Here is a 23,285-nt window from a genome sequence, read left to right as displayed (position 1 = left end):
ATTTTCAGACGAATCCAGACTGATCCACAATGTATGTCTATGGGTAGGTGGATGTAAACGGATGATCATCTGTTTACATCAACCTACATCCGTGTCCATTTTTTTTAAGTGGAAGAAGATTGCGTCCTTTTGGGTTTAGATGGATCTGAACGGATGTAAACATCTGTTACATTCGTTCCGTTTATGTCCTTTTTTTAAGGCCTCTTTCAGATCAAGCAGATCCGTCCAAGCGGACCCGCCTGCTCAGCGGGGAATTTCTCTGCTGATCCCCCCTGAGCAGGCGGATGACAGATCCGTGTCCGTTCACCTGGGCAGACATGGCCCGCTCTCCTCTATGGGGCGGTCAGATGGAAAAATGGACTGCATGTCCGCTTCCATCCGATCCGCCGAACGATGGCGAAGGTATCGCCATACGTCTGTTTCTAGCGGATTTAATCAGATCAGATAACTGGCGTGTGTCAGCGGACACCTCTGCTGCCCCATAGAGAACAATGGGTGGTGCAATCGGGTCCACCTGTAAAACGGACAGGCGGACCTGATCGGACCACTGATGTGAAAAGGGGGCCTTAGGCAAGAAATATTTTTTGTTTTATACCCTCTGATTGGTCTTTGCAACAACTAAGACAAAACGGATGCAAAAACGGGTGTAGACTGATGTAACCTGAACTGAACTGAAGATGGATTTGCAAATTGATGTAAACCGAATCCGTTTTTTCTTGGACTTTAACAAACGACGGCCATGTGAAAGGGGCCTGAAGCTTGTTGTAGTTCAGCAAAAAAAACAAACCGTGAAGTCCATATTGCCAGCCTATGGCACCCATGACGGGTCACTGCACAGGTTTCCCTGGCCCGATGTCATTCATACACAATTGAAGGTGGATAACACGTGATGAAGTATATTTTTCCCTTTTACTGGATGAATCGGTGGGGATTTATCTTTGTTTGAAGATGTCGCCCCCTCATTTTGTTTTACATATGTCCTTATAATTTACATAAACTGTTACCTCTTCTGCTCTGAATGTTATCAACACTACCAAGTTTTTGTTTTCCTCATCAAAACTCACATTTAGACTACAGGTGAAGCTGTTTTGTTTAGTGGTTCTTTAACCACTTGACCCCTGGAAGATTTACCCCCCCCCCCTTCATGACCAGGCCATTTTTTGCGCTACGGCACAGCATTATTTTAACTGACAATTGCGCAATCATGCAACGCTGTCCCCAAATGAAATTTATGCCCTTTATTTTCCCACAAATAGAGCTTTCTTTTGATGGTATTTGATCGCCTCTGGGTTTTTAATTTTTTGCGCTATAAGCAAAAAATAAGACCGACAAAACAAAACTACCCCCAATGTTTTTTACTTTCTGCTATAAAACATATCCAGTAAAAAAAATGTAAAAATCTAATATCTTCATAAATTTAGGCCAATTTTCTGCTACATGTTTTTGGTAAAACAAAATCCTAATAAGTGTATATTGATTGGTTTGCCCAAAAGTTATAGCATCTACAAACTATGGGATACATACTTGAATTTATTGAATTTTTTTATACTAGTAATGGCAGCAATCGGCCACTTCTAGTGGGACTGTGATATTGCGGCGGACATTCTGACACTTTATGGAAACCAGTGACACTAATACAGAGATCCATGCTAAAATAACTGTTACTGTACTAATGAGACTGGCTGGGAAGGGGTTAACATCGGGGCGATCAAAGGGCCTGGTTCACACCTATGCGTTTTTTAGTGCATTTTCAGTTTTGCAGAAAAACACTACAGTCCATTTAACATGGTTTCCTATGGGTCACGTTCACATCTGTGCATTTCATGGAAAGGGTCAGGGACTTTTTTCTGTTTTTTTTTTTGGTTCCATAGACATCAATGGATCAAAAACGTGTATTGAAAAACGCAAAATGCACCTGTAATATGCAAACTGCAACCTGCATGGGTGTGAACCAGGCCTAAATGTGTGCCTAGCCAAGGTTTGTGTACACTATGTGCTGTTTTTACTAAGGGATCTGATGGATTTTATTCCCTGCATGGGACACAAAATCCATCAGATTCCTGCTGACAGGACAGAGCTCTGCCTTGTTCTCATAGGCCAAGCTCTGTTCTTTGTGTCTCCTCGCCGATCAGCGGGTGCTGGCGGACATCTATTGACTGGCACCAGTTGATCGGCTTGTGCACAACAAGGAGCACATGGAAGGGCAACGCATGCAAAACAAAACCAAAGAAAATTCCCAGCTCAACTCACCTGCCAGTCTGCAAACTACAGACTTTGTTTTTGTTTTTCATGCGTTGCTCTTCCATGTGTTACTTGCTGTGAAGGCCAGTTTATAGGTGGGGGGCAGTGGCCAGTTGTTTAGTACAGGACACAGGCTGGATGTTCACATACCTTGGGTTATAGGCTGCTACCTTCAGGTGATTGGACAATGGCAACACTTTTGGACACACCTCCCTTGGACAATGTAAATTATTTTACTTATGTCCTCCAGGTGCACTTCTTCAGATTTCAAATTTCAAAGTAAAAAATTCACCAAAACTAGAATACAATGTTGTCCCTTGTAAATGGAGCCTATAGGAAGCCCTCCCTATTGTAGAAGCAACTGATATGCCAAACACTGACCAGCGTTCATTTGCTACCACTCACCAAGGCAACGCCTTTCTTAATATCCACCACTTTTCACCTGCCACATCCAGAACTCATCTGCATGTCCCTCCCCTGTCGTGGCCCCAGGGCAAAGCCACGGCCCCCCACGGCTGGGTGCTACTAACCTGCATGTCAAGCTATAACCTCACCTGGAGGAGAGGAGCATGCCCACAAAGAGCCCGGTGCTCATATTTCTAGACTCACTCTGTTTCTTCTTCTCTCTCTTAAGGTGGAGAGCAGCACATGGCGCAGTTTTTCCATGGAAATCTCGCCGGATTAATGGTTAGATCTGGCAAGTTGGAGAGCAAGAAGGTGATCGATTGTCTGTATACCTGCAAAGAAGGTCTGGAGTTCCCACCAGCAGAGGGTGTCGGGAAGGGCATGAAGGTAAAAGAAAAAAAATCACATTGGAATGATAGCTTGCTTTAAAGCTAAAACTCTGGGATGAGCAAATATTGTCTAGATACAAGAGGGATATGTATTCTTCATTGAATCTTGGTGTAATTTGTGTATTTCTTCCAGATCTGTGCAGTAAGCTTCCTGTAATAAAGACCACTCACTGCTGCTCCCTCTCCTTGTGCAGGGTGACTGGTCTTGTCTCCGCCCCCTCCTTTGGTTTCTGCAGGTAGCTTGTAGTAGGAGGTACTACAGGACCCCTTCCACAGCTCTGCTCTATGCATAGGCTAAGTACAGCACACTGATGATGTCACTCTCACAATTACAAAACAATATCTGGGTTTGTAAAGGCATTTGGTGCTCACAAAGTGGATTTATATCTTTCATGGTTATTGAGGAATGTATTCAACATCATAGTTTGTGCTCCTGGAGTTCAGCTTTAACCACTTCACCCCTGGAAGATTTGCCCCCCTTGACCAGGCCAAAAAATGGCCAGGCTATTTTTTGCTTTAACCGACAATTGCACGGTCGTGCGACGCTGTACCCGAATTAAAATGTATGTCCCTTTTTTTCCCCCACAAATAGAGCTTTCTTTTGGTGGTATTTGATCATCACTGCATTTATTTTTTTGCGCTATAAACAAAAAAAGACCAATTTTGAAAAAAAAAAACCACTATTTTTTACTTTCTGCTATAACACACCCAATAAAAAATGTAAAAAAATCTAATTTCTTCACCCATTTAGGCCAATATGTATTTGGTAAAAATGAAATCCCAATAAGTATATACCCTGTTTCCCCAAAAATAAGACCTAGCATGATTGTCGGTGATGTCTGCAATATAAGCCTTACCCCCCAAATAAGCCCTACCCTGTTCCCCCGAAAATAAGCCCTACTCTGAAAATAAAAACTACAAGGACTTTAACTAGGGCTTATTTGGGGGTAGGGCTTATATTGCAGCCATCACAGACAATCACGCTAGGTCTTATTTTCGGGGAAACAGGGTATTAATATTAATTTTTTTTTTCTAGTAATGGCGGCGATCAGCAATTTTGACATTGCGGCAGACAAATCTGACACTAAGCCTAGGTTTACATTGCAGCGTCAAATCGCATGCCAAATTGGCGGCTATTGCGGGCAGTGGCACCGTCTGATTCCCAAAAGTAGGTATTACTTTTGGCGACTTCAGGGTAGACATCTGTGCAGCGACCCGCACAGATGTCTCTGACATTGCCCCCGAAGTCGGACTTACATGCGTGTATGAAATCCCGCTGTCAGTGTGAGCCTGAGCTAAGTGACACTTTTTGGGACCAGTAGCACCAATACAGTGATCAGTGCTAAAAAAAAAAAAAGCACTGTCCCTGTACTAATGACACTGGCTGGGAAGGGGTTAACAGGGGCGACCAAAGGGTTAAATATATTCCCTGGGAGTGTTTTCTAACTGTGGAGGATGTGCTTGTGCTTTTAGAAGACAGAGATCCGTGTTCCTGCTTAGCAGAAACAAAGGATCTCTGTTTTCGCCTCTGACAGAACAGCGATCTGCCTTGTTTACATAGGCAGAACGGCGGTCTGCCTATGTCAGAAACGATCGGTGGGTCCTGGCGGCCATGGGGTCGGACCCGCTGATTGGCTTCCGTTGTGTCCAATCACAGTGGGAGCTGGTCGCTGGTGGTGCGCCTGCGCCCCCAGACCCGTAAGATGCAATCGCGTACCTGTGTGGGATTTCGCCTGTAGAAGCCCCCCCCCCCCCCGCAGTATATGTATGTGGGCCGGTCGGCAAGTGGTTAAAGGACCTCAACAGTTTGCTTTTTGTGAGATGACCTGTTCGAGTAGGATATATTCTTTAAGGCTGTGCTGAATCGGGGATAATAAATGTGAAGGCATATTTACAAAAATGTCTCTATACAATAAAATAAAACGTACAGTAATGATGAAAGAAAGAATACGATGTCATTTTTTTTTTTGGTTTACTTTTATTGCTATCACAAGAAATGTAAACATCCCTTATGATAACGCATGACAGGTCCTCTTTGTAGAAACAGCTGTGGTCTATAAGACCCCAGATCCCTCCTCTACCCTTGAAAGCATCAGATAAAAAAAAAAAAAACATTGATCTGATGCTGTGTTAAAAAAAAAAAAAAAAAAAATAGTGTTTACATCCGCCCTAAACTGGAAGTGACGTCATGACTCCCCTCCCACTGCTTCTGCTTCTAAAAGCAATCCAGTGTTTAATCAGCCGCTTGGATTGCTTTTTGGGGGGGGGGGGATTGCTAGCTGAAAACTTTAAGGCTGGCTTCACACCTATGCGAATTGCTTTCCCCGCATCCAATTTGCATGACAGGACCAGCTCTCTATGGAGCCGGTTCACATATCTCCGTTGCGGCTGCGGAGCGGCTGTGCGTCTTTAGCTCCCTTTCAGGGCCGATTTCAGGCTAAAATTTGGCCCTGATTCGTCCCTGAAATGGAGAACAAGGACTCGCCGGACCCCCTGCTGTGAGCCGCATCCATTGGAGGTGTGAACCCAGCCTAATACCAGGGTTATGGCTGACAGCCATATGACCATGTACGTATTGCGGTCTTGAAGTGGTTAAATAAAGTGAAGGGCCATGCTAGAATTCAGTCTTGCTAGGATGGATTATTAGAGAGGAGAAGACGTTGAAATTCTTAACCCTTTGGTATGTCCTTTTACATAATACAGAACCATTGATGAATGTTGAATCTCATTCCACAGATCACTTTAAGTCCCAGCCAATCTACATTGACCCTGGAGGGTGATGACATTGACCGCTTTGACCAGGCCATGCAGCACATCTCCTATCTGAACTCCCGCCAGTTCCCCACACCTGGCATCAGACGGCTGAAGATTACAACCACGGTGAAGTATGTGTGATTTCCTGATCCCTTTATACTTCTGCAGGACTGCATGTCTCTCTATTGTGGAGGCTTGGTTGGACATAAATTTGGTGTATGCAGATCTTCATTTTATCATAGACAAAAAAAAGGAGGCTATGTATATGTACCTGCTGATTAAATATCTGTAGCTAGCTTGTAATCCCAGTCTTAAATAATACGTTTATTTGGTCCTATTCAGAGCTGCTTAATGATGCCATGCTAAGGAGTTGCCCAAACACAGGTCCTGTTTTTGGACAAACACACACACACACTCACTCTTTTGGCATTTTCAAGAGCAAATTGCTGGAGAAGCATTTAAAGGAGAAGTGTGGCATCTAAATAAACAAACATACATACTCTTTTCCATGCTGCAGCTGTTCCCCGCCAGCTCTAAGCCCGAGAACTGAGTGATCACATGACCTCTGATTGCTCAGTTCTCAGTCCGCTCTGAGCAGAGAGGGGTGAACATCAGTCACCGCTCTCTGCTCTGCACTCAGGGGAGCGTTGGACTGTGGAGGGGGGTGGGAATGGCTCGTTCCGGCTCTCGGTGGGACACAGATAGGCTAAGTCTGCTGCTGGTCTTCCAGAGACTGTACCCAACTCTGATGTCAGCTGACAGTGGGAGAAGATTCTAGAGATTGAAGGACTAGGCTTGGAAGGAAGATACTGATACTATTACTCTTTTTGGGTGAAGTGGCCCCTTCACAAAGTACCTTAAGAAAATAAGGAAGTGCTTCCACTATTTGACCATATTGTTTGCTGCCGTAGGTGCTTCAATGAGGAGACCTGTATCAGTGTTCCCGATGTGGATGGTTACGTCATGGTGCTGCAGCCCGAGGAGCCCAAGATTAGCCTGAGTGGCATTGATCATTTTGCCCGCGCAGCCTCGGAGTTTGAGAGCACGGAAGGCGTGTCCTTATTCCCGGAGCTTCACATCATCAGCACCATCACCCGGGAGGTGGAAGCCGAGGGCGAGGGGGATGAGGATCCTACTGGTGAGTAAATGTTTGCACCTGAACACCAAAATAAGAGGAAATGCTTAACTACCTTTTTAGCATTCATATACACAGTTGTCTTTTTTGCACCCAAATCTGATCAGATTTCATTGTGACACCGGGGCAGGATCTCACCGCTGCAGGATTTTGGCACATAACTGCTTGTTATCACAGGGGCTATTGCACTGGATCAGATGGTTATTTAGGGCCAGTTCACACTATTTGCAGTGACAGACGCTTTACCGCATGGTAGTGGAGCAGTGCGATGCAATAAATCGTGCGCCACACTGCCCCCCTAGTGCAGCCGGCAACACAGAGAGGCCGGGGCGGTGAATCGCTCCTGCCGCTCTGCATTGCAGTGTGAATTGGCCCTTAACCCCTTTGCTGCCTGGTCCGTACATCGTATGGACCTGACAACAGGGGGTTTAACACACAAAATTCGGTGGCTGCAGCCACTGGGAAACTGACAGACTCCTGCCTGTCAGGTAAAAGCATTCGGGCTCACACACACACACAAATTTGTTTGCCCTAAAATCACTTTAGTGTGTTTTTTACAGAAATGTTGCGTTTCCTAGACCTTTTACGGTAATGCTGACTCAAAATAAGACACATGGGTTGGACTTGATGGACTTGTGTCTACTGTCCTTCAGACTTAAGGAGGGCCAGACTCTGGCCAGTGGGAGGAGAAAAGGTCCTGACATAAGTGGGGAAAAAAATAATGCCCCATTGTTTATTTCAGTGAGAGTAATTGTGCCCCTTTATTGGTGTAACTGGGAGGAGTTACAGTCAAAAACAACTAGCAACATATTTCTGGTGATGGAAAATAAATTGTTCAGCACTAATGGTGGTTCAAAAAAAGAAAAAAAAGCTTCACCACCTGTCAGTGCATCATATTATACATAGGGCATCCGCAAATACACCTCTGTGCAAGTGAGTACCCCCTCTTGCCATAAGTGGGACTCCTGGGATCAGTAACCATATGAGTTTTTTCTGTGTAGGGGTCTAGGTGCTAGGCTAATCTGGGTTTGTGACTGCGATGTGAATGGTAGAATTTAAAGCGGAGTTCCACCCAAAAGTGGAACTTCCGCTCATTTGTCTCCTCTCCCCCTCTGGTGCCACAAGTGGCACCCTTTGGGGGGAGGGGGAACAGGATACCTGTCTTTCACAGGTATCCTGTTCCCACTTCCGGGAGTCCGGGCTGCGGCCCGTGAAATCACCGCAGGGCTCCCTCCTCCTCTCCCTGTCGCCAGGCCAGTAGGAAAGAGGAACAGGGCCTCGCGCATGTGCAGTAGGGTTCCCGGCGTGAAGCCGTAAAGCTACACTGCCAGGTACCCTTACCTGCAATGGCGGCAGCAGCACCCGACAGCTGATGGAAACATCAGCTGTGGTGCCGACATCGCTGGACTCCAGGACAGGTAAGTGTCCTATTGTTAAAAGCCAGCAGCTGCAGTATGTGTAGCTGCTGGCTTTTAATTTTTTTTTTTTTGGGCGGAACACCGATTTAAGCTCTTTTGGGACATAGACTGATATACATGTAAAGCACAGGATTGTATAAGTACAGTAAACCTAAAACCTAAAGTTATGTTCAGTGGCCCCAGAACTAATCACATTAATTGTACAGCAAGGCTGACAAGCAGTCCCGGGATAAGAATATTTACATGTGATATAAAAGATGGTCAAGTAAAAATTAGTAATGCTTTCTAGACATTGAGTTGGTTTTTGCTTTGTTTCTTCCCCATTCAGTTCAAGAGTCTTTGGTTTCAGAGGAGATTATGCATAACCTGGACACCTGTGAGGTCACTGTAGTTGGCGAGGAACTGAATCCTGACCAGGAGAGTCTCCAGCTGGATCTCACTCACCTGCAGCAGAAAGGGCTTGAAATGACCAGCTCCAACCAAGGGATCGTCATCACAGGTTAGTCAAATTGCTATAGGGTGTTACTTTGGGTAGGACGCCGAGGACGTGAGGTTATACAGGAAGGTAGTGCAAAGGTAATAGATATCCTACAAATATGCAGTAACCCAGGGCTGGACAAATCCCAGGCGTCAGGTCACTATGGCGACTAGAAATTGCATCCTGGCGCCTGGGCTTTTGTTAGCCGTTCGTATTTGCCTTCCATTTGTCGACCGTACTATAGCCAAAAGACGGCTACAGTGCAGTCGTCCAGTTCTGAGAGGGTGTCTAGTGATGTACTCCCGGAACCCCGCGCACCCCTTGGGCACGCATCTGGCATGCTTTGTGATCGTCCTTCGGACACGATGCATGACCGCACAATTGTCACTCAAAGTGGGAATGCGCTGAAAATTGGCCTGGGCAGGAAGGGGGTGAAAGTGCCCGGTAGGCAAGTTATTAAAAAAAAAAACTGTCTCCTTTTTTAGCTGACTTCTGAATTCAAAGCAAAGTTGTCAAGCCCTGCAGTAATCCATCCAGAATAATTTACTTATACTGTATACCTGTATCCGGTTAGGTGTCATGTACAATGCTGCTCCTAAACTCACGTTTAGGAGCTTTTTGCATTTTTTTTTTTTTTTTGCCAAAGCCCCTGAACGCAACTCAATGAAAGCCTATGTCCATGCACACGTGATTTTTATTAGAATTTAGAGGCAGTCAAAGCTCCTCTCCTGAAGAATCACATTCAGTAGAGGAGCTTTTGGGCAAAAAAAAAAAAAACCAAATGCGCCTTAATGCTAGGCTTGTTTAGCACTTCACCATTTACTCATTACAGTTGCCAGAATAAACTAAAATTCTAGGCCAATTAAATAAACTCCCAAACACCAAATGCTGCTAATGCCTAAACTGGTTTGAATAAATGCAGCTTAGGGAGTTTTTAACGCTTATTTTCTCATGTCAGGAGAAATGTTTACAATAAACCATTGTGCATGAAGCCTTACAGTGAGCTGAAATTTGGGTATTTTTTTTTTTACGTTGCACGTTAAGTCTGGGAACTGACATCCTGAATAAGACTGCAGATCTCCCAAATGGCCTTGGAAATGCCTGTGGGGTGGCTGATGTCTTTTGCCGGTTAAAGGAGCCCCAAGCTCGCAGCCCTTTCTGTTTAATTACAAATAACGGAGATGGTTTAGCAGGCATCTCAGTACGCCTAGGTAGTTTTCTGCAAAGTGGATCTTGTTTTTTTTTTAAACACTGGCTAAAATATTGACATTCCTCTAACATTAAAGCTGTAGTAAACTGCACAAAAAAAAATAAAAAAGTCCCCCTGCAAGTTAATGTCATAATGTGCTAGTATGCATCGCATGCTAACACATTATGAAAGACTTACCTGGAAATGAAGGCCTCCAGCCTCGAACTGTCACTGCTGACAGGGCTTCCATCTTCATTCAGTCTTCCTACTGTGTGTGTGGGCTGCGGCCATTTAACTGGCCGAGCAGCGATGACAGCACGGCTCTCTATGGGCGGCACTGTGTCCATTGAGAGCGTGGTGCGCATGCGCCGGAGACATCACCTTCACTGCTAAAGTAAAGGAGATGTTTACTTGTACCTACAGGTAAGCCTTATTTTAAATAAGGCTTACCTGTAGGTATAATATAAAAAAAAAAAAAAAAAAAAAAAAAAGCTTTTACTACCACTTGAACTTTTTGCAGCAGTTTGTGAGTGTGATGGCTCAATCCTCTAAATGAAAGCCAATTATTTTGTATTGGTTTCTGAAGGCTGCAATAACTTTATTAAATGGAGGTCTCCTCAGAAATCCACATGCCGCACCGAGCAGAAATAAACCATTTTGTGTCTTTACAGGTGTGGACACAATGGCCAACTATGAGGAGGTCCTGCATCTCATCCGCTACAGAAACTGGAATACCGCCACCCTGTTTGATCGCAAATTCAAACTGGTCTGTTCTGAGCTGAATGGGCGCTACAGCAGCAATGAGTTTAAGGTGGAGGTGAGTGTGAGAGCCAAGCATGGACTTTATAGATTAAAGGGGCACTCTGTTCTACAACTACACTATTGAGGGGGGGTGGTTGCCACCTCATCCCTTTAAACCTGAACACACATTAATTACACAGGTTCTGTGGCTGATTAAGGTGGTAATTAAACTCACTTGGTGCCTTATCTGCATTTAATTTGTCTCAGAACTTGTGTAATTCAAAGTTGTTCAGGTTTAAAGGGATGAGGTGGCAACTCTAGGGGGGGATTTACTAAAAACTGAAGAGTGCAAAATCAGGTGCAGCTCTGCATAGCAACCAATCGGCCTCCAGGGTTTATTTTTCAATGCTTGATTGAACAAGCTGAAGTTAGAAGCTGATTGGCTACCATGCACAGCTGCACCTGATTTTGCACTCTTCTAGGTTTACTAAGGGCTCTTTCACACGGGGCGGATCAGTGATGATCCGCCCCGTGAACATCCGCTTGCTCAGGAAGATGACAGGTCCTGTGCAGCGACGGACCTGTCAGAGCGCCGCTCTCCCCTATGGGGGATCGGGTGACGACAGACCGTAGAGTCCGTCGTCACCCGATCCGAAAACAGATGGAAAAGTAGGGTTTTCTTCCGTTACACTTTTTCGGATTGGAGCGGGTCGGATGTCAGCGGATCCTGTGAGGTAAACATGTATGTCTGTTTTTCATCCGAAAATGGAAGGATGAAAAACGGACATACGGATCGTCCGTGTGAAAGAGCCCTAAATCAACCCCAATATGTCCACCTGATCATAATAGATACCATAAAAATATGTGTGAAATCCTTGCGGTAATTTATAAGTGTAGACTGCTGCACTTTTACCGCTCCTTGGATACAAGGAGATAATGGTGGGGAAAAAACATGAAAATATAAAAGGTTGCGCTATCTCGTAAACAAAGAAAACGCTTATCAAATAAATTATAACAAACACAGTGTAGTATCAACTGGTGATAAATAGAGTTCAAAAAACAAGTGTCCATGTGTATCAAAAATCATTCCATTGGTATTCCACCAACTGGATGTGCTATCCACCGTTCCCAGTGATAATAAAGTATAACAATCCAAATAAAAATTAAATTGGCCTCTTATCAATTCCGATCTCTAGATTAAAAGAGATCGTCTAACACATGAGGTAAGCAAATGCCCGACCTCCAGGATCGATGGATGGATGGATAATAGATACCATGGAATACATATGTGAGCTCTGTGCAGGCCACTTGAATTCCTACCCACCATTGTGGCTAAGCCAATTTTTTATGGATCTGCCTTTGTGCACAGAGTCACAGTCATGCCGGATCAGAAAAGGGTCTCCCCTAACCCTGTTCCATCAAGGTTGAAAGTACACAATTGTCTAAAATCTCTTTGCATGCTGTAGCTTTAACAGCCCGAAAACACCTCAGTAATTTGGAAGGGTGTCCATGCTTTTAGCCATATAGTGTAGAATTATGGGGTGGAAAGTTGGCAATTGTGTGAATGGCATCAAGGTGACAGATATAAGCTTGCTGGGAGGAAGAGATGTTTGCTTACTCTTACTTTCCATTGGCAGCTTCCTGTGAGGCTTTACACAGATAAAAGGGCAGGCACACATTTTTACATCCCATTGTGAGGATGCCGCACTCATTTTTGGGGAATTGTTTGTCGGAAAGCAAGTATAGCTTTCCCAAACTAGCTGTAGCTTTTTTTTTTTTTTTTTTTTTTGTGCTAGGAACCCAGTTTTACCTTTCACTCAGTGTTCATATACACTAGTGGTTGGGGGGCAGTAAAACTATGAAACTGAGCCATGTTTTTTCTGCTCTCACTTAAGCTGCAAAGGCATTGAAGGGGTGTGTACGTATGCTGCAGTGCTTTGCATTGTGGTGCCGTAAAAATTATCCCTGATCTAGCATTCAGTGGGTTGCATTGCCCACTAAACACGACCCATTCAAGTGAATGGGGGCACCCCACAACCGCGGGAATTAAGTGATTAAAGCAAGGAGGTGATACAGCTCCTCACCTCCTGTCAAATGCTCTTTGAAGAGTGTAAACGGAGTGAGTTTTGGTGTTTTTAGAAGGAATGAAGTGGCAAAGTTGGTACTCAAGTTTTGTATGTATTTTAACACTGACGTTTTGCTCTTAATTTAGGTAAATGTGATCCACACAGCCAGCCCTGCTGAGGCCCCCAATCACATAGCATTTCAGCCCCAGTTTGTCCACAATGCGCATCACTCCTTCGAGGATCTCTCCGGGCACAATCTAGTCAATCCACACCCGACATCAGGTACTGCTACTGTACACTATAACATGATTGGACCTATGGATTGATAATACGTGGCTTATTAATTAAATTCTTTGTTTTGCTTAAACCTGGAAAAAAAACAATGGCTTTACCGTGCCGGTTTTTACACATTTGTTGGTGGCCATGTGACATTTTAACACCACCTCTGTTTTTAAAGCTTTAGCATACTTCAGCCTTTGATTTTGTTTTACACCCGCAGAGAAAATAACCTTTTTTTTTTTTTATATTCCTGGTATTCATCAGTATAAAATTGTTTGTGCGCACACAGCCTGACAAAGGCAAATATGCATCTTTGGTGTTTTGATCAGGAAGCTTGAGCTTGCCAACAGCGCCCTCTGCTGGTACCACTGTGTAATCATTGAAGTCACATTGATTTTTTATCGCAGTGTCCAACATGTCTAATGTCAGGGAGCTGCTAAAAGTAATATGTTAGGTTTATTAATTGAACAGTACGGGACACGTGCTTGATAATCATAAACCCTTGGCTGGTACCTTCAGGTGATTGGACACCGGCAAAGCTTTTGAGGACACACCCCTTGGTAGCTACCCCCCCCCCCTATAACCTTACTGTAATCTGTCCTCAGTTTTTTGTCCCAAAGTGATGGAGAAGATATATACTGTAATTAATAAAAAAATATATATATGTGTGTGTGTATATATATATATATATATATATATATATATATATATATATATATATATATTGCTCAGCATAAATGAGTACAGCCCAACAGATTTGTCAGAAAACCATTACTTTCTTTTCTGAATCAACATTTTCTATGGGATGTTATACCACAAAATACTCCCACAAATGCCGGCCATTGATTGCAACCAAGAATTGTTAATTTGCACACACAAAAAAAGTATTTTTCCTAACCAATTCATTCAAGACCATGTTGCAAAGATGAATTCACCCCAGTGAAAGTCTTGGGCTCAAAGCTACATTTTAGACAACAAAATCCTAATTAACAAGAATTCAGCTACAGGTGAGTGTGATTATTCATTAAACAGGTGTCCAGCAGACAGTTGATTATAAAAAGTGCGTTACTTAACAAAGGAAACCCCTCCCATTTCATGCTGTCTGCAATGGCACCACATGGAAGAGAAATATTATAAGGCCTGAGAAAGAAAATTATTTCTTTACACAAGAAAGTTGAAGGCTACAAGAAGATCAGCAAAGCATCAGTCAAAATACTGTAGCAAAAGTGATACAAAAAATTTACAAAGATGGAACTGCAACCATCTCACAGAGACGTCCAGGCTGTCCACGGAAGTTCTCACCTCGACAGGAGCGTCTTCTGATGAGAAAAGTTGAAGGAAATCGCCATGCAAGTTCACTGCAGTTAGCTAAAAAAGTAGAAAGCCAAACTGGGGCGATTGTTTCTCATGACACAATATGGCGTACACTGCAGAGGAATGGCATGCATGGATGTTGTCCACGAAGGAAGCTTCTCTTAAAGCCCAGTTACAAAAAAAAAAAAAAAAAAACACCTAGAATTTGCCAGGACCCATGCTGAAAAAGAAGACGAGTACTGGAACTCTGTACTCTGGAGTGATGAGACCAAGATAAATGTTTTTGCAACTGATGGCTTCAAAACTGTATGGAGTCGCAAAGGTGAGGAGTGCAAAGAAAAATGCATGGTGCCTACAGTGAGACATGGTGGTGGCAATGTCCTTCTGTGGGGCTGCATGGGTGTTGCTGGTGTCAGGGTGCTGCATTTCATTGATGTACTGCTCTATATTGAAAGAGAAGATGCTACCATCACTCTGTGCCCTAGGTCGTCATGCACTTTTCCAAAATGACAATGATCCAAAACGCATATCTAAGGCCACTGTTGCATTTCCGAAGAAGAACAAGGTGAAAGTGAATTAGTGGCCAAGTATGTCTCATGATCTGAACCCAATCGGGGAACACCTATGGGGAATTCTGAAGAGACAAGCATCACTCTCCATCCAGCATCCAGGCTCTAAAAGAGGTCGATCTTGAAGAATGGAAAAAGATCGATGTTGCAGTATATCGCCAACTTGTTCATTCCATGCCTAGAAGACTTGGTGCTGTCCTTCCAAAACTTGAAGGTCATACAAAATACTAGAGGTGGTAGTTTTTGTTGTGGGGGGGTGTATTCATTTTTGCATCAACTAATTTGAGTAAAACTAAAGATTTTGTCATCTAAGTTATATTATGAACCCCTTACTTTCATGTAATGAGCTAAACAAATGTTCTATAAAACTCAGTTTTGTCAAAATTTTGGAAATTGTTCTTGTGTTCACTGAGATATTGATTAGAATCTTACTTTTCAAAAGGGGCCTACTCATTTATGCTGAGAACTGTAATCTTTATTCTAGTAGGCTGCCCTCTGTGTTCTAACACACAATGATGGTCTGGGGAGGGAGAAGGAGCCACTGATCTCGGAGCATTTACGTTCTATTGTCTGTTGTACTTCTCATCCTGGTTTCTCTTCTGCAGTTGTTCCCAGTGCAGCCACCATCGTCATTGTGGTCTGTGTGAGCTTCCTAGTCTTCATGATCATCCTTGGAGTGTTTCGTATCCGTGCCGCTCACCAGCGCACCGTGAGCGATCAAGAAAGCGGCAAAGAGAATGAGATGGACTGGGATGACTCGGCCCTCACCATCACTGTCAACCCCATGGAGGTGCGTGAAACGCCAAACTTTTATCCACATCAGGACAGATGTGGACAGGTTACATCTGAGCCCCACATATGCATTGAGCTATGTTTTTTGGTTTTGCTGAGCAAAGTCTGATGGATTTAAATGAGACACAGATCTATAGGGGGGCCTTGGCTGTGTGGAAAGCTGTCCAATAAATGCAGTGTTCAGAGGGCCTCCTAAAGGGCTGTCTACACTGTCCCAACTAGTTCACACTAAATATCCAATTTTTACCAATTACTTTTAAATTCCTTTTTAATTCGGAAGAGCACATACCGGTGTTAAGCCTTTATTGCTGTCAGTGACCCCTTTGGGGAAAGTTTGCCCCATTTCCTGTCCTTGTTGTAGTCAATTTTCATTGAGAAAGAGCAATCTGTCCCGTCCCCCCCCCCCCTTTGAGTTGTCCCATCACTTCCAGTCCTAACCGTAAGTGAGCGGGAAGTCTTTGCAAAAGTGACACCAAAAAAACTAAAAAACAAAACCGAGGCGAGCAGCTGCATATTTATTTGTGTTCATTAGTGTCAATTGAGCTACGCCGTGAGAATGCACCCTGCGCACTCCCATCGCAGTAAGAACCCTTTCACACTGAGGCAGTTTTCAGGCATTTTAGCGCCTGTAAAGCGCCTCCAATTACAATGGGTGCTTTCACACCAGGGCGGTGCGCTTGCAGGACATTCGGAAAAGTCCTGCAAGCAACATCTTTGAATGGGCAGCGGTGCAGATGCGCCACAACCTGGAGTTTTTAACCGCTCCTTTGGTGATAAAAGCATCCCGCTAGCGGACGAAAAGCGCGGCTTAAACAGCGCTAAAGCTCCTTTAAAATGAGCGGTGCTTTGGTGCTGCCGCAGCCCCAGTGTGAAAAGGGTCTTACCGGCAGCTAACCAAAAGCTACCGATTGGTACATGCGATTGGGAGCTTTCCGATCATGTGACCGATGTGATAGCCAATCACGGCGGTCACATGATCATAAACCCCACGGTAATCGTGATGCATCGTGGAATCGAATCGTTGACAAGATAATAGTAATCGAATCATAAGACCAGTGAAGATTCACACCTCTATTGATCGCCCTAGATGTTAACCTCTTCCCAGCCAGTGTCCTCAGTACAGTGATTGTATAGTATTAGCACTGATCACTGTATTGGTGTCACTGATGATGTCAGTGGCAGTTAGTCAGTCATCCCACCCCCTCCCCCCCGTGTCAGTCGGTATCAGATTGCCCACCGCACTATCACAGTCCCATTATAAATTAAATCTATGTGCCGTGCTGCAAATCATAAACTACACAGCCTTAATTTGTGCACTGCTGCACAGTCATGTTGGAACAGGAAGGGGCCATCCCCAAACTGTTCACACAAAGTTGGGAGCATGAAATTGTCCAAAATGTCTTGGTATTCTGACTGACGCCTTAAAGGAGTTGTAAAGGCAGAAGGTTTTTTATCTTAATGCATTCTATGCATTAAGAAAAAAAACCTTCTGTGTGTAGCAGCCACCCCCCAGCATCCCCTAATTACTTACCGGAGCTCTTTCTCTCTCTCCAGCGATGTCCACAATCCCCTTAGCCATCCAGTACACTCCTCGTGATTGCCTGAAACAGAGCAGCAGTGCCATTGGCTCCTGCAGCTGTCAATCAAAGTTAGTCAACCAATCAGGGGATAGAGGGGGCGGTTCTATGCCTGGGCTCTGTGTCTGAATGGATACACTGAGCTCTGACTCAGCTTGGGTGCTAGCAAGCTGCTGGCTGAGGGGCACTCAAAAGAGGGAGGGGCCAGGAGCAGCAAAGAGGGACCTGAGAAGAGGAGGATGCGGGCTGCTCTGTGCAAAACCAACTGCATAGAGGAGGTATGTATAGCATGTTTGTTATTTATAAAAAAAAAAAAAAAGCCTTTACAATCACTTTAAGAGTTCCCTTCACTGGAACTAAGGGGCCAATCCCAACCCCTCGAAAACAACCCCACACCATAATCCCCCCTCCAAATGATTTGGACCAGTGCACAAAGCAAGGTCAATAAAGACATGAATGAGCGAGTTTGGGGTGGAGGAACTTGACTGGCCTGCACAGAGTCCTGAATTCAACCCAAAAGAACACCTTTGGGATGAATTAGAGCGGAGACTGCCAGCCAGGCCTTCTCATACAGCATCAGTGCCTGACCTCACAAATGCGCTCCTGGAAGAATGGTCAAACATTCCCATAGACACACTCCTAAACCTTGTGGACGGCCTTCCCAGAAGAGTTGAAGCTATTATAGCTGCAAAGGGTGGGCCAACTCGATGTTGAACCCTACGGAATAATACTGGGGTGACATTAAAGTTCATGTGCGTGTAAAGGCAGGCGTCCCAATACTTTTGGTAATATAGTGTAATTATTGTGAGGTCGCTGTATTATTAACTGGTGATGGAGTCTATGGAATAAAAAAAAGGGGGGTGGGGGGGTGGAGGGGGAATGGTGGCACTTTATATGAAGCACAACACCAAAACCAGATGAATCAATTGGTAGATACTATTAAATATTTAATGATGCACATGGAGGCATGTGGGACCGTAAGTAACATGTAGAAAATAACATAATAATATAATACATAATAGAAATGCACACACATATAAGTGTTGGAAATGCATATATATATATATATATATATATATATATATATATATATATATATATATATATATATATATATATATATATATATATATAAAAAAGTTCCTAAATAGTAGATGTAATTATTTTATAGTATCTACCATTTGATTCGTCTGGTTTTGGTGTTGTGCTTCATATAAAGTCCCACCATTCCCCTTTCCCCCCCTTTTTGCTATGATTCAGGGATGGAGACATACAAACTCTGTAGCAGTTGTTGTCTCATACAAAGTACCAACAATTTTATTTATTAATGAGATAGTCACTGAATATTTTGGTAAAACTTTGATGAATAGTCACTGAATATTTTGGTAAAACTTTGATGAATAGTCACTGAATATTTTGGTAAAACTTTGATGAATAGTCACTGAATATTTTGGTAAAACTTTGATGAACAGTCACTGAATATTTTGGTAAAACTTTGATGAATAGTCACTGAATATTTTGGTAAAACTTTGATGAATAGTCACTGAATATTTTGGTAAAACTTTGATGAATAGTCACTGAATATTTTGGTAAAACTTTGATAGAAGGGCCGCCGTGTGAATGGTTTCTTACGTTTTGTTTTTTGTCCCCCCTGCTACAGACCTACGAGGACCAGCACAGCAGTGAGGAAGAAGAGGAGGATGATGACGATGAAGAGAGTGAGGATGGAGAAGACGATGACATCACCAGCGCCGAATCGGAAAGCAGTGAGGAAGAGGAGGGAGAACAAGAGGAAGACCAGCAGAATGTTAACCGGCAGCAGCAACTGGAGTGGGACGACTCCACTCTGACCTATTGATCTCCGCTGCCGTCATTTTCCACCCAGTCACCACAGCACACGCCCCCCTCTCTTCCCGCAGGCGCACCGTGTACAAAGTCATTCCAGACACATCCCACCTGCCTCACGGAACAACCATGCTTCCTCTCTTCTGCCTGCTGAGTGGCTGGGGTTCATCATTTCTCAGTGTTCCAATCCATTCTGCGATTACCATGTCCCCTCCTCGGAGGGACGCGGCTCTTTCTGGACTACAGGTTTCATTCCTTTAATTGTTTTCCGAAAAAAAAAAAAAAAAAAGCAAACATTTCGGTTTACTGACGAGGGGCACAGGGACTCCACAAAGCCTGGTGATCTTATTGTTTTGTTTTTTATGTTTTTCTCCACCCAAAGTACTGCATGGTCCAATATTGGCAACATCCTCTGATACCGAAAAAAAAAAAAAAAGAACCCCTTTAACTGTCTGAGGTGCCAGTCTCCGCCTTTGGCCTTCACTGCTTGGCAGCTTTGCCGGTGGCTCCGCTGACGGTGAAAGGGGGCTTGTAGAAGACTAACTTTTTAATATTCCTTTGTAAATATGTTGAAATCAATGTAATTATGTCCATGTTGGTGGTGTAAAAGGGGTTTGGAGTCATAAAATGCGGGTTGGCACTTGTGACAGCCTGGCACAGCCTCAGTGAGGTGATTTTTTTTTTTTCTTTTTTTAATTTCTCAAGGCTGGCAGAGGCCTGCAGTAGACTGTGAGGCAGCTTGTTTTACTGCTCACTGCCGAATGATTCTCCTTTTTGTTCTGTTGGCTCGGTACGAATGACTGCCTAGCTAGAAAGTACAGAGCTGTAATAACTCCTGATGACCACAAGATGTCAGTCTGCTGACTTCCAGGGCAACAAACTGTGCCCCATATGTACAGCACATCAGACCTCAGAGTGCAGCCAGATCGATTTGTCCCTTGCTTTTTATTAATGTCACTTTTCTGCAGAGCAGTTAAAGATATAGACGTATGGGTACTTCCAGGCCCCCAGTGGGGGAGTTTTATTATTCTGTCGTCGTCAGTGGTCGGGAGGCATTGGCAAACGATGCGAGGTTTAGTCGCCCCTCGTTTGTTCTGGCTCGTTAAGCTGGGTGATAATAATGTTTACATGAAAGTTTCCTTTTTTTTTTTTCCTTTCTTTTTTTTTTTTAAACGCATGGGTTTGTTCAATAAAAGCGCACACTACCCCACAACAGCAAGCCTGTTGCTCAGATCCAGAATAAGTGGCTTTCTATTCGTTTGCTGCGGGAGGGGGAACTATGCGCCTTTTTGTTTGATAGGCCCCGTGCGTGCTTAAAAAGAGCAGGCAAGGAAAACAAGGTGAGCGTTTGAGCTGGGCTGTCCCGGAGGTAGCGGTATAAACCGTTTATGGTTTTCTGGCGACTGGGTAGGTGCCCGGTGCTGCAGGGAATGTAGTAAGTGCTTAGTAACTGTTAATCACTGTATTCGGGGGTGTGGGTAAGCCCATTGGCTTTCCAGCCGTTGTAGGATCACAGATCCCCAGCAATCCCTCGCAAGGCGGGGTGCTGGAGTTTGTAGGCGCACAGCGGCTGGAGAGCCATGCGTTTCCTATCTCTGGAAGAATCCCTTCTTTTGTGGAAGGATCTTTAGGTATTAAATATTGACCTACTGGTAAATCATCTCTTAAGTTATGAGGGCCACCGAACCAAACCTCAGAGTTGTTTATCATTAAAGCCAATCTCTCATTGGAAACCTAATGAACATCTGCCGGTTTCCTCCCCCCCGGCAACCAGGTTCTCTTGCTCTGCCAGGTTGCTCTGGGCAACAAGAAGAAAGTTTAGTCATACAATCGTTTTGTAACAACGTCAGAATTGTATATGTCTTTTGAGACGCGTTCAAAGTGAGCAAACTGACTTCCCTTACATCTGATTGGAGGAATACAGGTATGAAAGTTACGGATTACACAGCTGATAACCGATCGCAGAGAACACTAACAGGCTTTTAGTTCATTAGTACACTAAAGTATCAATGTGCTGACACACACAATCACCAATAGGATATTGTTATCAGAAGTTTGATTACTAAAAGGCAAATCCCAAGGGGTTGGTGATGAGTTTCTGAACACCGAGATATACAGTATATGCAGTGGGTGTAGAAAAGAACCTTCCCTCTACAATTATCACATATTGTTGCTTTGCAGCCTGAAATGAAGACAGGCACACAGTTTTTGTTTTATCCGGCTATACTCGGTGCAACCTATAACATCCAAGTGAAAGATAGAACGCCAACATGTCAGAAAAAAAAAGAAAACATTCAAAAACAGTCACTGAGTTGGAAAAAGGATCACCCCCTTCATGTCAATATTTTGTTGAACCACCTTTTGCTTTAGACCCCTTTCACACTGAGGCAGTTTTCAGGCGTTTTAGCGCTAAAAATAGCGCCTGTAAAGCGCCTGAAAACTGCCTGAAAACTGCCTCTCATGCCTCCCCAGTGTGAAAGTCCGAGTGCTTTTACACTGGGGTGGTGCACTTGCAGGACGGGGGAAAAAAGTCCTGCAAGCAGCATCTTTGGGGCAGCGCTCCTACACCGTCCCTGCCCATTGGAATGAACAGGCTTCCAAAGCGCAGCATCATGGGCAGTTTTACCCTTTGGCCACTAGCGGGGGTTAAAAGCGCCCAATTAGCAGCTGAAAATCGCAGCAAAAAGTATGGTAAAGCGCCGCTAAAATTAGCGGCGTTTTACCGCTAACGGACCCCGTTGCCCCAGTGTGAAAGGGGCCTTGCCTGTCCGGGGGACTCGCACTCCTGATTGGCTTTTGGCAGCAGGGAGAGCCATGGTCTCCCGCTGCTGTCAATTACAGCCAGAGAGCCAATCAGGAGCCAGAGGGGCAGGGCCGAGTCACAGCTCTGTGTGTGAATGGACACACAGAGCCGTGGGTCAGGAGCACGCCTGCTTGGGTGCCCCCACAGCAAGCTGCTTGCTGTTGGTGCACCCGGCAGCAGGTGGGAAGCCAGGAGAGCTGGCGGGGGACCTGAGAAGAGGAGGACCTGGGCTGCACATGCAAATCACTGCACAGAGCAGGTAAGTATAACATGTTTGTTATTTATAAAAAAAAAAAAGGCTTTACTATTGCTTTAAGTTTGGGCTCTGACTGGACCATGCAAGAACATTCACCTTTTTCTCCTTCAACCACTGTGTGGTCATTGTTGCTGTGTGCTTTGGTTCCTTGTCATGTTGGAAGAACCTTCTTCCCATTGACAACTTTCTGGCAGAGGGCAGCAGATTTTCCTCAAGAATTTGGTGGTATTTTGCCCCATCCACTTTTCCTTCTATCCTGACAAGTGCTCCAGTCCCTGCTGCAGAGAAACACACCCATAACAGGATATTACCACCCCCAATAACAGAATATTTCCACCTCCATGCTTTACTGTAGGAATGGTGGTACTTGGATGGTGAGCTGTATTGGATTTCCACCAGACATATCGTTTGGTGTTGCGTAAACACAGCTGGATAAAACTAAAACTGTGTCTGTCTTCATTTCAGGCTGCAAAGCAACAAAATGTGATTATTTTAAAGGGGGGGGGGGGGGTGATTCTTTTCTATACCCACTGTGTGTATATGTATGTATATATATATAATATATGACCTATAAATGTCATTGTTGCCGTTTCGGTATGAAATATTGATGTGTACATATTTGAATGCTGCTAGCTGTCTTTTTTTTTTTTTTTTTTTAACAACTTTTAAGTCTTTGGTTCTGTGGCCTGATGAAGGTTAGTTTGGGTATAAATGGAGGTTTTTTTTAGGTGAAAGGACTTGATGCGTTTGTACTGTCCGAAATGAAACTGATAAAGTTGTTTGGTAAGTTGAAGGTGTCCTTTGTTGGAAAGGTGAGAGGAATTTGGGGGGGGGGATTAAACTTCTCTGATCAGCGGAGGCAGCTTTTTAGTTAGATACCAGCGACATCGCCTGCACACACAAATATTCTATCAGTCTCGATTAAAAAAAAAAATCTGCCTCCGCTGGCGTAAACTTTTTATTTTTATTTTTTAAAGCAGGATTTTAAGATGTCAATCACTACAATTGGTTGTGCAATGACCACACTTAACCAG

At 44.1% G+C, this 23,285-nt stretch overlaps 1 protein-coding gene across 4 annotated transcripts in view; it reads left to right on the top strand.

Annotated features, from left to right (window-relative positions):
* The window catches only part of CLSTN1 (calsyntenin 1), a 128,080-nt gene extending 105,173 nt beyond the window's left edge, over positions 1-22,907 (top strand). For all 4 annotated transcript variants that reach the window (XM_073603532.1, XM_073603531.1, XM_073603529.1 and 1 more), the window contains 8 exons: positions 2,876-3,033; positions 5,772-5,920; positions 6,701-6,927; positions 8,671-8,841; positions 10,681-10,826; positions 12,963-13,098; positions 15,584-15,768; positions 19,008-22,907. In XM_073603532.1, coding sequence (XP_073459633.1) covers positions 2,876-3,033; positions 5,772-5,920; positions 6,701-6,927; positions 8,671-8,841; positions 10,681-10,826; positions 12,963-13,098; positions 15,584-15,768; positions 19,008-19,205 — 1,370 coding nt within the window. In that variant the 3' untranslated portion in view covers positions 19,206-22,907. The remainder of the gene's footprint in view (positions 1-2,875; positions 3,034-5,771; positions 5,921-6,700; positions 6,928-8,670; positions 8,842-10,680; positions 10,827-12,962; positions 13,099-15,583; positions 15,769-19,007) is intronic.
* The last annotated feature ends 378 nt before the right edge of the window (positions 22,908-23,285 follow it).

The sequence above is a fragment of the Aquarana catesbeiana genome, linkage group LG10 (assembly GCF_042186555.1).
Source record: "Aquarana catesbeiana isolate 2022-GZ linkage group LG10, ASM4218655v1, whole genome shotgun sequence".
Taxonomy (NCBI): domain Eukaryota; kingdom Metazoa; phylum Chordata; class Amphibia; order Anura; family Ranidae; genus Aquarana; species Aquarana catesbeiana.
The sequence above is the reverse complement of the archived record's forward strand: the minus strand, read 5'-3'. Positions and strand labels throughout refer to the sequence as shown.